The sequence below is a fragment of the Anas acuta genome, chromosome 4 (assembly GCF_963932015.1).
Source record: "Anas acuta chromosome 4, bAnaAcu1.1, whole genome shotgun sequence".
Classification (NCBI taxonomy): Eukaryota; Metazoa; Chordata; class Aves; order Anseriformes; family Anatidae; genus Anas; species Anas acuta.
The window spans coordinates 58,806,335-58,823,552 of record NC_088982.1 but is presented as its reverse complement, the minus strand read 5'-3'; the positions used below and the strand labels follow the sequence as shown (position 1 = coordinate 58,823,552).

Sequence of the window (17,218 nt, the reverse complement as noted above, 5' to 3'; positions counted from 1 at the left end):
AAGAAGGCGAGCCTGGCGAAGAAGGCGAGCCTGGCGAAGAAGGCGAGCCTGGCGAAGAAGGCGAGAAACTCAAAACACCAGGTGCCTTTTCTGAGAGAGGTCCCTCTGACTTACTTCCAAGTACGTGTCTGAAAACACATGAGCGGGATTAAATTGCTATGATACAGAATACTACAAATGAAAGGGAAGATGAAACACTCCAAGGTACTTGCGTGGCCTTAATTTACATGGCAATTGATTACAACCACAATCTGCAGTGATTACACCATTCCCCCTTGAGACAGAAAAACGGGATTCCCGTATTACTTAAGGGGAGTGCAATCCCTCTCAAAATATGAGGGTCTGAGGTACACACACCACTGAGTACTGAAAATCTTAAGACTAGGCAGCACTGAACTGAGAAGGGAGGAGGAGTCTCTTTGGACCTTTGTGTAACAGAAAGGAAACTCAGATTTTGGCCCTAAACAATTGTTCTTAGAGACAAGCTGGGAGCTGGTTCTTTTTAACCCAGCGTCCATTTCTGCATCTTCAAAGATGAAGAACTGGTTGGTTGCTCTGTTGAATTGTGTTCCAGGCGGAAAATCTCATGTTCCTATTAGAAGAAAGAGCTTAATGTCTTGCTTGGGTCCTAAAGATGAGTTTTGCATTCAGACGTACCCCCTCCAAGACGAACAGCTACCTTTACTTTGTGGGGCTCATATTCTGCGTAAGAGATTCATAGCTTCAAGCTTCATGATGTCTCCTCTCGATGAAGGGAGGAGGTTGCAGACGTATAAGAGGGCAAGACAACTTCCCAAACTACATCGCATTGCCACAAAACTACCTCAGCATATTCCTGCCAGGGCACAAAACCCCTTTGCAAACCACCACAGATTAGACATTATGGCAAAAAAGGGTGGAGCGCATTGGTGATTTTTTTCTGCATACCTTATTTAGTGGTCTCTGGGCCACGTGTCAGAAAGTTGTGTCTCATGCAATAGTCAGCAGTGAGCTCAAAAAACTCCCCCCTATTCTCTCATCTCCCAGACCCAAGTCTCAAAGTTTACCCTTCAAACCGTCTATTGACATGAACTGCTAGACCATTCTTTCGGCCTGGAGAACCTTAAGGCACCTTTTTCACACTGCCTGATGTTCAACCCTAACAAATAGTTAAGAACATTCATGGAAGGCAGGCTTACCTGAAAGCTCTTGAGCTTCTGAGTCGGTGGGGTTTTATTCTTATTTACTATTGTTATTCTTATGTTTTTAAGGGCTGGAAAGGGAGCTTAGAATCCACATAACTAGTTTCACTGAGAACAGACAAGGTGAAGGAAGTACTCAAACTCTTCAACATTAAAGAACTGTAGAAACCAGGAACACTTACCTGCTAGCTTCTGAACCTGAGTCACTTCCACACTGCTTCACAGGGAAGTTGCACCAGCAGGGTTCTGCTGTTCTGAGAAGGCACCGCCAACATAGCTAGCTCATAGAGTCACTAAAACTATTTCACAGAGTTGGTTAAGAACATGAAATAAAAGCAGCCTACTGGGGAACACTGAGCCCACCACCCCAACAGCAGAAAAGCACCCTAGACAACCTGAGCCTCAAACTCCCCCTGGGAAGGCAATTCCCCACAGCTCCTCAAGCTTCTTTTATAGCAAAGGTCAAATGACCCACACCTGCCAGGTTTCACTTAACAAGGGTGGAGCCAAGAGACCTTGTGGAATAGGCTCCTCTACCTGGCTTCAGTCTTTTAAAGTCAATTGCTCCTTATCACTAATAGAAATAACCTGACAAGGGGCTTAGTGGTTAGAGTTGACCTAATGAATTAACTATAAAAGGTGCACAAGGGTCGTATTTCTGTTAGTCATTCTGTCAGGAAAATTAGTACAGAGCCTGTTAAAATAAATACATAAATAGATAGGTAGACAGATAGAGAAATCAAAGAAATCAAATAAAACAAAGAAAATGACCTTAAAGGCAAAGTTGCTGTCAAAGATTTTCATCTGTCTAGTCACGACAGATAAAGAATATAGCAATCAGAATCACTTTTCTTGGCATTAATGTTATTTAAGTCTGCTTTTCTGAGATGTCTTCCTTATGCAGGACTTTTCAAAATCTAGCCCCGTGACCTCTGACTACTCTATTTACTTCCGCTGCGTATAAGCTATCACGTATAAATCCTCACGTATAAATCCGGACCCTCACTCACTATTCAGGTCAAAGACTGGGCTGAAGGTCTGGGCTTTGATTTGGTTACATGCCCACATTGCTGTTTCCTGGCAGGTCATGGCAAGAAGACTGGCTGGCTTGGGGGAGCTTCCGTACACATGGCTTTTAGGCTGCGGCCAAAGTGTTCCCCTAGATCTGGAAGTCTGAAGAGGGTTGCAGTCTCCAAGCTCAGATACAACCCCATGTTAGTCTGGCGCAACTGATTTTTGTGTTCCTTGCACTGGCTCTTCCTTCACCTCCTCTTCAGAGGCAAGGACACGCTTCTCTTTTGTGTTCCTTCGTTAGTAAACAAACCAGGAGAGATTCAAGCCTCTTTCTTCAAGTCAGTAAGATACTGGGCTACAGAGATGGCGAAGGGCCTAGAGGGGAAGACGTATGAGGAGCGGCTGAGGTCACTGGGCCTGTTCAGCCTGGAAACGAGGTGGCTGAGGGGAGACCTCGTCGCAGTCTACAGCTTCCTTGCGAGGGGGAGTGGACGGGCAGGTACCGATCTATTCTCTTCAGTCCCCAGTGACAGGACCCACGGGAATGGTGTCAACCTGAGGCAGGGGAGGCTTAGGCTACACATCAGGAAGAGGTTCTTCACTGAGAGGGTTGTCGCACACTGGAACAGGCTCCCCAGGCAAGTAGTCACTGCACCAAGCCTGTCGGCATTTAAGAAGCATTTGGACTGTGCACTTAGTCCCGTGGTCTGAACTTTTGGGTAGACCTGTGCGGTGCCAAGTTGGACTCAACGATCCAGTTTTGGGCCCCTCGCTACAAGAAGGACATCGAGGTGCTTGAGTGGGTCCAGAGAAGGGCGACGAAGCTCGTGAGGGGCCTGGAGAACAAGTCCTACGAGGAGCGGCTAAGGGAGCTGGGCTTGTTCAGCCTGGAGAAAAGGAGGCTCAGGGGCGACCTTATCGCTCTCTACAGATACCTTAAAGGAGGCTGTAGCGAGGTGGGGGTTGGTCTATTCTCCCACGTGCCTGGTGACAGGACGACGGGGAATGGGCTTAAGTTGCGCCAGGGGAGTTTTAGGTTGGATCTTAGAAAGAACTTCTTTACCAAAAGGGTTGTTAGACATTGGAACAGGCTGCCCAGGGAAGTGGTGGAGTCACCATCCCTGGAGGTCTTTAAAAGACGTTTAGATGTAGAGCTTAGGGATATGGTTTAGTGGGGACTGTTAGCGTTAGGTCAGAGGTTGGACTCGATGATCTTGAGGTCTCTTCCAACCTAGAAATTCTGTGATTCTGTGATTCTGCGGTCCTTAGGGGACCATTCCAACTCGGGATAATCTATGATTCTATACCCGCCTTTGGTTTCAGTGAGAATTCAGGCCCTGAATACAGCCAAAGTTTCTTCTGGATGGTGTTTTTTCTGAATAGGATAACTTCATTTCCCTTTTGAAGACTTACAAGGATGTAGTAACAAAAGCAGAGGCAGAAAACAGCACCTGAGGCACAGGCTACTTTTCAGCCTGCGGCGGACTATAGGTATTGTTATAAATGAGTGAGTCCCAAATAGGGTTACAATCAAAGTTTACAATTTATTAAAGGAATAGAGGTAAGCAAACAGCGCTGGGTGCGCCGCGAGTCTCTGCTCCACCAAGACGCACACCAGTTACATCAGGCGGCTTGTTTTTATGCTCCTAGGCTAATACATATTCATCACCACTTTTGGAAAAGGCAGGGTTCTTATCATTAGTTTCCCGGCACCTGAACCATCCCACGTATCAGCATCCGTATCAGTCTCCGGCAGTCCCTCTGGGGGTCGATCGTACTGAAGGCTCCTAGTTTTCCTCCCAGGCTTCGTCCTTCGGTTGTTCTTCAGCTCCTCCCCCCCCCCCCCTTATTTAGTGGTCTCTGGGCCACATGTCAGAAAGTTGTGTCTCATGCAATAGTCAGCAGTGAGCTCAAAAAACTCCCCCCTATTCTCTCATCTCCCAGACCCGAGTCTCAAAGTTTACCCTTCAAACCGTCTATTGACACAAACTGCTAGACCATTCTTTTGCAAGATACAAGAACTATATACACTAACCACTCTGTTTCTCTTGGACTTGTGGTTATTTATACAAGAGGATGTAAGACAGAAGGTTACATTTCATGATGAGGCCCTAGCATTGTTCCATATTGACACGAATCAGATGAACATATTTCACAGGATGATATTATCATTTCAGACAAATATAATCTACGTAGCGTGAAGTGTTCCGGCATGCTTACACCCTGCCAAGGGCCCAAAAATGGGACCTTCATTTTAAGACTGCATGGAAAAGAAAACAAAAACAACAACACAGAAGGAACTTTTCCTTCACCTAAATTTTATTATTATTTTGCAACTCCTGCAGGTGTCCACAAGAAATTTTGCCCCACCCTCTCCCCCCAAAAAACAAACAAACAAACAAATACATTGTGGCACAGAGGCATAATTTATTCAAATTAAAAAGTAATGATTTCTTAGGACATTTCACCCAATACGTAATATTTAGGAATATACCTTCATTTCTTTTAGCTTTTGCCAGTAAAGCATGGGGTATGCCTTCAAGCAGTGGTAACTTTGCTCCTCATTCTTTTAAGATCTGTTTTGAATAACCATGGATATTTTCATTGAACAGATTCAAGTCAATTCCTTTAAACGTTCTAGTAAAATTTTGGCCTCAGCAATGACTTACCTATTTAATTACAGTAAAATCAGTTAAGTGAAATAAAATGGTTTTATTGTCTATGTCATGTTGGTTTTGGTCCCTTTCATCTTATTTTATGAAATACAGTATGTAAGAATACCAAATCTAGTTTTTCTGTACCTTTTGCTATCTCTGCATTTTCAATGTAATTTGTTCCCTCCCTTTTCATGTTTTAGATTTCCCCATTGCAATTTATATCAATGTATATCAAACTCTAGGAGTTATTTTAAGCAAATTCCATACCATAACTCCGTGACACAGAACACTTTCATAAATTATTATATTCCCATCTTTCCATGGCATGATATTTTGTTCTTTTATAATATCTGTACAGGGACAAGTTGGTTTCACTGAGCCATTCACAGTGATACACAAGTCTTTCTCTTGAATTGGTAAAGATAACTTCCTGCCTTGACATATTTTATAGTTGTATGGTTCCCTCTCACTATGTAATTCTGCATTGCTCAGTCACCCAGTCTACCAAGGGTAACTCAAATTCCTCAGCCTCATCGCGTAACAATGAGGAGGACGCAGTTTTGCATTATAAAAATACCACAGCTATATGGCCAATAAAGTTTAATAACAACTCCTTTTCATATTATGGAGCCTGGCAGCATACCTATGCTGTTTTTGTCATATATATATATATATATATATATATATTTTTTTTTTTTTTCTGTCTCACAGCCTTGTTTCTAATCTAATCAATGGCAGCACTGTTGTGATCACTTTGCTGCAGGCATGGTCTCCTATGTGGGACATCATACGAACCTTTTTTCCAAATCTGAACACATTTTTATTCAGCCACCTCTTTTCCACCTACTGCATTGCCAGTGCTCTGGGAGATTCCAGCAAACTGCAGAAATGTGTCGCGCCATTCTCGGCATTTCTAATTCTGGCATGGATAATTCAGCCACGACTTGGGCGCGCATACCGTAAGGCAATGTGGATTTACTAGGACATTTCACGAGTGTTTGATTACCATGCCGGTAACGTAGAGCATCTTTGGGAAGGAGTGAGTCAGCAGGCCGCAGGCCATCATCCCCTGCCAACCAGGACGCCCAGGTCCCCGACAGCCTCCTGCTTGCTGTGACCCAGCAGCCTGCCACACTCACAGCTCGTTGTTTAATTGTGTGTGATGTTGTAAGGGTCGCTACAAAACATTGCACTCCAGGCAGCACTTTTTTTCTTTTCTTTTTTTTTTTTTTTTTTGCGAGTGTTTTTAAACCATTTTCAAGGGAGGTTCAATATCACCATCCTTGGGTGGAAAATAAAATTTAAAAAAAATAAATAAAAAAGTGGAGGGACCAGGAGAAAACCAGAAGACTCCCCCCTAGCCTCACAGGACCCACATATTTGTGCCCCAGCCTTGTGCCTGAAGCAGCAGGGGCCCGGCCAGGCTCTGCCTCGTGGAGGGGGCCGGGCAGAGCCGCCCCCTAGTGCCGGCCCGCGGTGGGAGGAGCGCAGACGGAAGGGAGGAGAAGGAAGGAGAGAAGGGAGGAGAAGGGAGGAGAAGGAAGGAGAAGGAGGGACCCCGGCGGGGCGGGGATGCGCGGCCGGGACGCGGGGCGCGGAGTGCGCGGCCGGGATGCGGTGCGGGAAGATGGCGGCGGCGCCGCCACCAGTGGCAGCAGCGGGGGCAGCGGCGGCGGCCGGGGCGGCGAGCGGCTGGGGCGGCGTGCGGCGGCGCTGCCAGCGGCTGCTCTACTGGGTGCCCGTGCTCTTCATCTCCAGTATCCTGTGCTGGTCCTACTACGCCTATGTCACCCAGCTCTGCCTGCGTGAGTGCCGCCGGGGAGGGCAGCCCGTGGCTTGCGCCGCGAAGGGGGTCGGGGAAGCGTCGTCCGCCGAGGTGGAAGCGTGGCGGGGTGAGGTGGAGCCCCCCGAGTTGGGAGCAGAAGGACCGTGGGGCAGGGCAGCTCCCTGGGGTGGGTTTTGGGGTGCTCAAAGGACGCCCGCTGCCCCTGCTTCTGGCCCTGGGCAGCAGGCGGGTGGGCACGCAGCTGGCGAGAGCTGGGTGTTTGGTTCAGCGCGGGGGGCAAGCCAGAAGGGTTAATGAAATGGCAAGCCAGCCGCGCTCCCTTGAATCGATTCCAGTTTCTGTGGGTGTTTACCTTGCAGGAAGCAATCTTTAAATTTTAGATGCGTCACGATGTTTAGATGTTTCATGGTGTTTGTTTAGATCCCGGTGTTTTGTGAGCGGTGTTACGATGCTGGGAACACAAACTGTCCACCGCATCTCCCTTACCCCTTTGCTCTAGGGGGGAATCACAGTGAGCATTGAGTAGCTGCCAGGCATCTGTTCAGGGATCGTGGTGGTGGTGATGGTGGGGAAATACCCTCATCAAGCTCACTCACTGCATTTAAATGCCCGTATAACTTTGCCAGACTTTGGCTGTTCATGTAAGAAATCTCAGCAGTCTGGTAACTAATTTTGGGTTATATTTTTTTAACAGAAGAATGTGATAGGAAGGTTTTTCTTGTGCAGATGCCTGGCTGAGCTGTTGAGGCATGAAGCCAGACATGATTCCCTGGCTTAGCACCTCTGTTTTGCAGGGAGCTATGAAGACTTGGTGTGTTGTAGTTGAGATTGATTGATATACATATATATATTTATTTATTTTTCACTAACAGCATTCAGATGTGTTACTTTTAAGTGCTGCTCATCAGCTAGAAAGTGGGATTTGAGTGCTGTGTCCTGGTGAGAGGAGGAGCAAAGTGTCTCCCTGCAGAGCATTATATGGGATTCTGTGGGGAGAAGTGGCTGAGGGGAGCTGTAGGCTGACACAGGGAGGGCAAGGATGCTGCAGGAACGAGTGACCCTATAGTTAATGTCTGTCCTAATGTACACAGCCCCCTGATATGTACACAACAAAGGAGGCTTGATGTGGGCAGTGCTATTTGAGTGATCTACTGCATGCTTTTTTCTATGTAATTCTACCAAACAGAGGAAAAAAAAGAGTTGTAGTGTACCTGAAAGCATTTCGTAAGGCCTCTTAGGGAAATAGCAGGCTTGAAACTTCCTGTAAACTATTGCACTGTAAGTCCTTGAGAACCCCTCAGAGCAAAAGGCCTGCAATAGGAAGGAAGGGAGAGGGACTCTTGGGACTCTGCTAAAACTGCCGGTGCTGAAGCCCTGTCTGTGAACAAAGGTGGCTTTTAAAAAATTCTTGTCATTTCCCTCTACCCACATTCCTCCTGGCTTACCAGCTTATGAATTCAGCGTAACATTTGCCCACGACTTGCCTTAATTCCATCTTTTATCTATATCTGGATGTTTTTCCTCATTTTTGGCGTATTAAGATAAAACAAACTTATGTCTTGTCTTACTAATGAATATTTAGTGTAAACAACAGAAGGAACAGCTAACAGCTCTGGGAACGAAAGCCAGCAGCAGGAAAAGACTGTAAGCGTTTCAGTGCTTTGAAGCCAGCCTGTCTGCTCGGCTCATCTTTTATTCCTGCGGCGCTGCCTGCTCCGGGGATGTGTGTAACTGCTGATTTTGTTGCGACTGGCTGTCAGGGATGCTGATGACAAGACAATGTACAGCAAACAATGTTAACCGTTGTGTGGTAGGATTTAGCAAGCAGCGTTGCACAGTTCTAATGTAATTGGTTTCTTTGAGCTTCTAGTAATGAGAGTTTCAAATATAGTGTGCTGGGTGTTCTTGCAGTTTTGACTGAGTGGTGTAGGAGGGAGTTTACACTGGAAAAAGAAAGAAGTTCCCTGAGGTGTTCCCTTTCATCCCTAAAACTTATCAGTTATGGTATTGAGCAATGTTCTAGAAATCAGGAGAAATGATTCAGGCTTTAGAAACAATAACAAAGGCGGGGGAGAGAAAAGGAACCACAACTTTTACCTGTGGTATTGCTATGCTTAGAGTTCTGCCTCTTTTGTTAGGGGATTCAGCTAAGTGCCCGCACGTCTTTAACCTTTAAGATAAAGGAGAAAGGCATTCAAGGCCTTTCAGTCAATGGTCATCCTCTTCCTGCTGCTTATAGAATTTTAGAATTAAATGAGCCAATTTTTAAAAACTGCAAAGCCGGAAACGTTGTAAAATGCATTTGTTTTCAAAGAATCTGTAATATGGGAACAGCACTTTTATGGTATATGAGAAAGGTTATTTTTTACAAACCTAAAGGACAACGCTGCTGCTTGCTATGTCTTGGATGTCACTTTGGGAGCAGGATGTAAAGTCATCTCTGAAGGGCTAGACTAAACACTAATGCACACAGAAGGAAGCATGCATTGGACTGGAAACTTTTTTTTTTTTTTACAGCAATGTCTAATTTTTCCTAGATAGTGTGGATAGACTTGTTTCTAGGATCTGCAGTGTGAAAACAGAACGTTTTTTTAATTCTCTGATATAAAAATATTTTGCGGCATGTCACAGTGCTTCTGGGCTTGCAAGCATCCTACTCTTTGACATTGTAATTGTTCCTTATTGCTAGAAGTGGAGTGATTCATAGGACTGATTGAAAACCCTCCCAGAAAGGAAAAGGCTGCATACAGTAGAGGGTAGATTTTAATTCAGGATTTCTCAAACATATAATCTCTGATTAATTGTAGCCTTTGGTTAAATCAGATGAAGTTTTGTATGAGATACCACAACTCTTGTCAAATTCCTTTGTATCTCTAAGGTCAATAATACTTGAAAATAACATATATTCTTCCATAAAAATAATGTAGAGGCTTTGGCATGACCCCAGTTTGTCACATCTGGAGATAAAGTGAAATCAAAATGATGTTCAGTTAAAAGATATCTGCTAGGTGGAAGAGTGTAATTTGGGTTAGTAGAACTATAAGGGGCTTTGAATAATTATCCACTCCATTACCCACTGCTTTTGGGTAAGGCAGAACCAGTAGATATTTGTGCTGTTTCTGACAGCTATTTGTCAGAAATGTTCTTGACAATCCTGGACATTGAGACTTATTTATTTTTCCTACCAGTTCATGATTTGAAGCTATTTATAAGAAGGAAAACCTGAACATTTGACAGTGCTGGGACAGATGGTGACAATTTTAACTGTGCTGATGAAATGGTTGTCCAATAAAGTACAAATTGGTTTCATATGTACAGTTTTAATCCATTTTTACTTGTCACTGATTTTAATTTGAAGGATAATACTCTTGTTCAGGGAATCATGTCCTAAAATACAACTTGAATTTGTAACTTTAAAGAAGGAGGATAGATCTGTTGTGGAACCTGGAATGAGCATTTTTCTAACTACTTAAGTGAAGAGAGAGGGAGGAAATGTTCCCACCTGGTGAGTGGTCTGGCTGATCTGAGAAAGTACAAGTGTCTTCAGCACAGTTGAAGGGGGGGCAACGAGACATTCACCATCCAGTCAGGAGAGCTCCTAAACCACATCCTTGTATTTTGTATGAATGTGTAACTGTGAGCTGCCCACCACTACCTTCAGTGCAGAGCAATGTGATGTGACACCCAGCTGATAAAGATGTTAATGGGCGTGAAAGAGTTTTGCTTGGAGGACCAGATTGGTTACCGCTGAACGGAGGGTTTTGATTCAATACAGTGACAGTGGAATAGAATTATAGTGGGATAAAAAGCTGCTTAATTCATCACAATTTAGAGGCAGAATTAATGTGTGCCCTGGAGGCATGGCACAGCGTGATCAGGGATCAGAGCATGTTGAGATAGAAGCTGATAGACCCTGCGCGTGGCAAAGGAAAAAAGTGGGGGCCCAAGATTTGGTCATCTGGGTTTGAGCTCTTTGCTCCATATGTTCTCCAAATGGATCAAAGGATTTCTGGTACTTACTGCTCATGTCTTGTAATCAACTGCAGCTTACGTTTCACTACAGAAATACACATATGTTGTAACACTGCTGCCTGTACGTTGGCTGCTAAGATAGCAATGGATTTTGGTCAAAGCATAATTGTATATGTATTTATGCCAGGTTTTGCAGATGCCACATTTTTTCTCTTTTGATCTCTGGTTGCTTTTAGGAAAGCGTAAAACTTCACAGCTGAAGTAAAATTGGCTTCTGATTTTTAGCCAGCAGGAATTCCTGTGCATTTCCCAAATCTCATTTGATTTCTTTCTCAGAATTTCAAAGAAAGCTCCACTTCTGAAATTGAGTTAGCACTGCTTGATATATAGCAGCTTGTATAGACGTGTTCGTCAGGGTCTGCTCTTTCTTTGCTGAAAAGGGTCTGGTCATACAAATTTAGGAGTAGTTTAAAGACAGTCCCTGTGACATGGGAAGTGAATAAGAACTTCATAAAGATGAAAGATTAGATCAGTTTTGGGGCATACTCAGTTTGCAAGCAATGGTTTTGTTGTGACCCTACCTGAAAGGATGTCAGATGGCAGCTTGCTGTTGGTAGGGGAGCACTGATGTAGTTCAATGGGCACAGTACTAGGGGTTCAAATGAATTTACTGATACATTCATAAATACTGTCAATTCCAAATGTGTGCATTATTGAGGACTATGCTAACCTTATATCTCCCAGGAATTGTTTGTTGCTTTTGTTCTTAAATGAAGCAGTGTCCCAAGTCTCCTCCTTGTCATTCTGAATCAATGCAATTCACTGCTCTGCCCGGCAAAGTGGCAGTTTGTATTATAGCACTGATTTTTTTTATTATTATTATTTGTAAAGGACTATTGCATATAAGGATGGAATACTTGTCACAACAGTAAAACACTTTTATGTGTGCAGAGAGTTAAACTGCATCTATAGATCAGTGTTTTACAGCTTCAAATGCATTATAAAGATGAAATACATACTTAGTTTTGTGAATCGGATCCAGGATATTAAATTACATACAAGTTTGAGAGAAACAACTATTTATAGATGTGGCTGCAGAGTCTCAGAATTAGATCTATCTGATATTGCCATCCCCAAGTTTTAAATATTTTAAAGATGTACATCGAGTGTGGAAACAAGATTTTGTATATTCGCTTCCATTAAAGCTTTTAAAGATTCATTGCTTTCTCCAGTCTTATTATTATTATTAATAATAATAATAATCCATTACATTAACTGCTCAGGAACTTTGATTTTGGGTTTAGAACTCAAGCAAGATTTAACGCTAGAAAATTGATGCATTTTTTTTATTATTTTTTACATTAATTTTATCCTCTGAGATCTGGCAACAGATGCCTACTTAATTTTTCCATGGGTAAGTGAGAATAAAGATTTCTAGAGAAAATGAACCCTAGTTCAAGAAATGGGAAGTCCACTTCTAAGCTGAAGTAAGGTCTGATCCAGCACGAATTGACTTCGCAGAGTCAACGCATGTGTGGGTTAACCTTTTATACCCGAGTTGTTTTGTGGCAATGGTTTGTTGCTGCACAGACGGCTCAGAGGGGCTGTGGACTCTCCCTCCTTGAGGATCTTCAGAAGCCCCCTGGACGTGGTCGTGGTCCTGGCAGCTAGCTCTGGGTGGCCCTGCTGGAGCAGGGGTTGGAGCATATAGGCTCCAGCGGGCCCTGCCAGCCTCAGTTGTGCTCTGGTTTTGTGATACAGGAGTTGTAGCAGGCAGTCTTTTGAGATACTTTGGCGCCTCTTTGGCTATCAAGGTTCATTCCTAATGCTTGAATGCCTTTCTCCCAGCAATGAGGACTACCAGCTGGCACAGGGTGAATTCCCCAGGCTTTTACAGTGTCCTCTCCATCATGAATTTTTACTCTGCTGGTAAATTATTATTTTTTTTTTTCACCCTGTATTGTGTAGCATAACTTTCTGTCCTCCGTCTAATGTGTTTTTTTTGCAAGCACAGACAATATATTCAGCGGTGTAGCCTAATGAGTGTGCTGCACTATGGCTGATGGCCCAGGAAACTGGCATCTATGTTGGCCAAAGTCCCATGTGTGTCCCAGCCTGTTCCCTGATGCTGATGAGCACCGTCTGTAAGCCGTGTAATGAAACAGAGAGGCTCTAATTACGTGATAGTCTGCTGGTGCTGAACCGTAAATGGCATTCTGGCAGCGCAGCAGCGGAAGGCAAATTCTTAACGAAGCGTGCCCCCACGGCAGCTCAGATGAGCAGAGCTCTGACTTGGTGCTGGCTACAAGAAGGCAGGTCATGCTTTGACAATTATCTCTGGCTCTGAAAATATGGAAGCTGCCATGCCATTGCTATTGCAAAGGCTCTTTGCCTGTTTCCTCCAAACCTGTAAAAATTGCTTCACAGTTGCTCCTGGTGTGTCCTTAGTGCTTATTTTTAGTTATTGTAGATGTAAGTGCTTTCTACGCTTATTATTTCTATGCTATTTGACTACCAGTGCGCAAATGTGCAGCATTTAAGCTGATATTTATTAATGACAATGAGCGGTCTGACCTACTTTTTTGTGCATTACCAGCAGTTAACACAACCCCTAGGAAAAGAGAGGAGAAAACCGCCAGAAAGTGGTATAAATGATTCACAAAAGACTATATAATCAGACTATATAATCAAGTACTATTGAATAATATTGCAAAGGCAGATCACTGTATCTACTGAAAAATAGGGAATTAATATTTTTAATAAATAGATTGAGGGTGCTGTTCGGAAGGTGAAAACTTTTCTGTTCAAATTACAAATTAGTCAGATTTTTCTTGCTGAAAAAATTATTTTCCATGCACTTAAGCAGTGTGATTTTTAGAACTGTAAGCGTCTTGTAGTTACCTAGGAAAGCCTTTGTCTCGTGGTCATTCAGCAAATAAACTAAGTTTACTTTTCACAGGAAATTTAAGGGAAAGATTGATTTCTAAGGGCTATTTTTTCCTATTGTTTAATTCTGTCTCATTTAGGGGGAAGGAAGAATGTATTTCCTCCAGTCACCTTTCAATTCCTTTCCCCCACCTTTATACTTCCTTCAGGGAGCCTTTGTCAGAGGCGATTTAAAAAAGCCTGAACAGGAGGAGTAATACTTCACCCTGTGAAAAGCTGCAGGTTATCGGACAGCTGGCATATTCCTCCGTGGCACAGTCAGAGGGGATGTTTGCTGAACAGTGCTGTCAGGCTCTGTGTAAACACCCATTGCAGTACGTCTGGAGAAAAAGAGTGGTAAGGTTGGAGACGGGGGCCTCTCTCAGACGTGGTGCTTCTACCTCAGCCTTTCGTGGTGGTGGCAACTCAGGAGTGCATGAAATAACTCTCTTGCTGATTGGTAAGAGATTAAACTGACACGAATGACCATAAAATTGTTTCTCAGTCATCTTTGGGCACCTAATGTTTTAGCCTTCAGGATCTGCATCTGCTGCCTGTCAGGAGGAATACTTGGCTTCCAAGCTAGTTACTGCAAAGCTGGAAAGCTTGTCTCCCGAGCAGGTGCAGGCTCTGAAGAGTGTGTTTCCTCCAGGAGGTGCACAGAAATCTTGAGAAGCTGTAGGCCTGCAGTGGAAAAACAGATTATTAAATTTGGATTTATCAGTTGTGTCAGGCCTTTACTTGCAGACATGTAGAAATGTTTCTGTTGTGAGCAGACAGACCATCAGCATTCAAAGTCTCTTCTGCCCTTAATCAATAACTGCAGTTGGTCCCTGTCAGATGTGCTACTTAAGAGAAGATGATGTATGGAGGAAGAGAATGTGCTTGTCTGATGTTGATTCAGTGACTGGAAAATAAATCTCAAAAACATTAATATGTTTTATTCAAAGTTAATGGGGAGAAAGGTGATGACAAGTGCTCTCACAGCAAAGGTCTAAGCCCTTGTTAGGAGAAGTACCACCAATCATTGTGAAAGGTCAGATAAGTAAACTCATTTGAAATTAGTGCTCCTGCACTGTATGCATTGCTAAGGCTTTTTAATTAGCAGAGTGGTTATTTGGAGACGACTAGCAGAATTTTTACTGCGCAGGGATTCTGCATACCTTCCTGGTCATACCAAGTGGAGGAATAAATTCAGGATTTCTGAACTGGCTGTTCTGCCCTAATTTGAGAGCCCCAGCACTCTTAAATTAATGCATCAACTCTAAAGATGTCTTTGGGTTGTTCCTGGTGGGTGACTGCTTACAATTTCACAGTTTTTGTGCATGCTGATACTGCAGCATCTCTGCTCCTCAATGTCACGTGTGTGTATATTTATTTCCTCATCTTCTTTCTAGCTCTTGTCTAGGTTGATATCTAGCTTGTCAAACTGTGCTGTCAATTAGCTAAACCTGAAAATTTAGGATGGAATAGTTTTCTTTATAATATGAAACTTCTGTGGTGTCTTTCTGATTTCTCAAAAAACTCTTTAAACATGATTTACTGTTTTCCCTCGGGTTGTGTAGATGCTCATTTTAGTCAATCTATAGTCAAATACCCATTTGAATAGACCTGTTTTATAATTTAAGAATTACAGAATAATTTATGTTTGAGGGGACCGTAGCCCATCTATTCCAAACCAAAGCGGGGTAGGTGTGAGATCAGGCCAGGCTGTTTGCAGTGTTACCCAGTTTCCAAAGCTGGAGACTATACAGCCTTTCTAGGCAACTTGCTCCGCTGGTGGACTCTTCTCATGGTGGAAAAGCCCTTCCTTGTATCAAATGTAATCCTCCTTTCAATTTGTGGCCAATATTCCTTGTCCTCCCACCAAGCACCATAATGAAGAGCCCAGCTCCACCTCCTTGATGCCTCCCTGTAGGTCCTGGTAGGCTGCTGTTGGGTCCCCACAAGACTTTGCCTTCCCCAGGCTAAACAAGTCCTGATCATGCAGCCTCTGCTCAGAGGATGGGTGGTCCAGTCCCTAGCAGTTCGGTGGCTCTCCCCTGGACTTGCAGCTTTGTTGTACTGGGGCAGCCAGGGGCAGCATTCTGGTTGTGGTCTACTTTTATCTATTTTTATGCCTTGGAGATCCAAGATATCACTGGCAAAACAGTTCTGGGTTCTGACACCTCCACCTCAAGAGCAGACCATGTATAAACAATAAAACTTGAAGATCCAGGGTTAAATAAGCATTCTTCTGAGGTGGTTTCCTTGGGCTAAACTTTGGCAACTTCAGATGAAAGAAAGCTCTGTGGAACTGAGCCTGGGAATGGGGGCTGGAAGCGTTTATAAGCAATTGGCATTGATTTTAATTATTTACCTATTCCAGTGATGAATGTACGCAGCTGCACTATAAAAGCTTGATAGTGTATAGTCTTTAGCTCGTATCATTTGATGAATATTCTGCCCTATTTGGTTGAAAAACAAAAGCTTAAAATACTCAGTTACGTCATTTGCTATTTAAAAATAATTTTTACTCTTTCTTTCTTGTTTTTCAGTAACAATGACAAATATTGGAGAAAAAGGTAAGATTTTTATTTGCTGTTTATAAGCGGAATTCATATGCCAGGGTAGTACAGTAGTTTATGAATTGAATTGAGATTCAGATCTGTTGCATTTTAAACAAATGCATTGGGCGTGCTCCTCAGCTCCTTCTATTATTGTCTTGATCCTGAACATTGCTTTCACCATTCAAAATAGAGATGAGAAAAATGAGGACTTTTTACTCTCCTTTACTGACTTTCTGAAATATCAACTACAATAATCCTTATATTCTGTTTTAATTTTTTATTTTTATTCATAACAAGGACAGCTCATGTAAAACCAAGGCTTTTGCAAATGATCAGGGTGGTTGTGCAGGGTGCAGCATACTTAAATGAGAGATGATTTTTTTTTCTTCAGCTTCACTTTAGCTGATGTCTTTGAAGACGCAGAATCCTTCAGATATATAACCTTCCCAGAAAGTAATAAAACTGCCTGATTAGCTATCACTACCCAAAGGCACTAACATATTGAGATTGCTTTTCCAGATGATATTTTAAAGCTACAGCACAACTTGGAACTGTAGAGTGAGGCTGTGAAGCTTATGGAGAAGGGGACTTGTGTCATCCCAGCAGTTTTTAAGTCATTTGAGACTCTCTCGCTTAGTAAAAGATTTTGATAATTAAGAAATATTTGCTTGAAAAATATGTTTCCGTTCAGTGATCTTCCCCATGCAGCCAGCACAGGAAACATGCTTCTTCCTGCTCTGTCGTGGAAAAAAAAGTTCAGTGTGTTGGTAGGCATTGCTCACAAAGCAAATCAGAAAAAGGCATTGATGACCATTAAATTTCCTCTTTAGCTGCTCAAAACCTCGGTGAGCCTGTCAGAAGAAATTTACCCTGTACTTCTATACCCTGTACTCGCTCTACTTCTACCCAAGGTGTTGTCAGGGATGACAACTGGGCAGATGTGGTTCACCCCCCAGTTGTCCCCTATTAGTGGGTGTTGTAACCTTCCAGGCAACTCTAGCTATTTTTAAGTGGGTTGCCTTCATACGAGGGCTACGCTATTTTTATTTTATTTTATTTTTAAGGAAATGTGTAAAATAGAAGGATTTACGTGGTAGCACCTGGGTAAGGAAACTGGGTGAGGCATCACAGTGT

At 43.2% G+C, this 17,218-nt stretch overlaps 1 protein-coding gene across 1 annotated transcript in view; it reads left to right on the top strand.

Moving 5' to 3' along the window:
• Positions 1-6,363: 6,363 nt before the first annotated feature.
• Positions 6,364-17,218, top strand: part of ZDHHC2 (zinc finger DHHC-type palmitoyltransferase 2) — a 31,285-nt gene continuing 20,430 nt past the window's right edge. The window contains exons 1-2 of the mRNA XM_068681499.1: positions 6,364-6,657; positions 16,073-16,099. Of these exons, the coding sequence (XP_068537600.1) occupies positions 6,465-6,657; positions 16,073-16,099 (220 nt within the window). The 5' untranslated portion in view covers positions 6,364-6,464. The remainder of the gene's footprint in view (positions 6,658-16,072; positions 16,100-17,218) is intronic.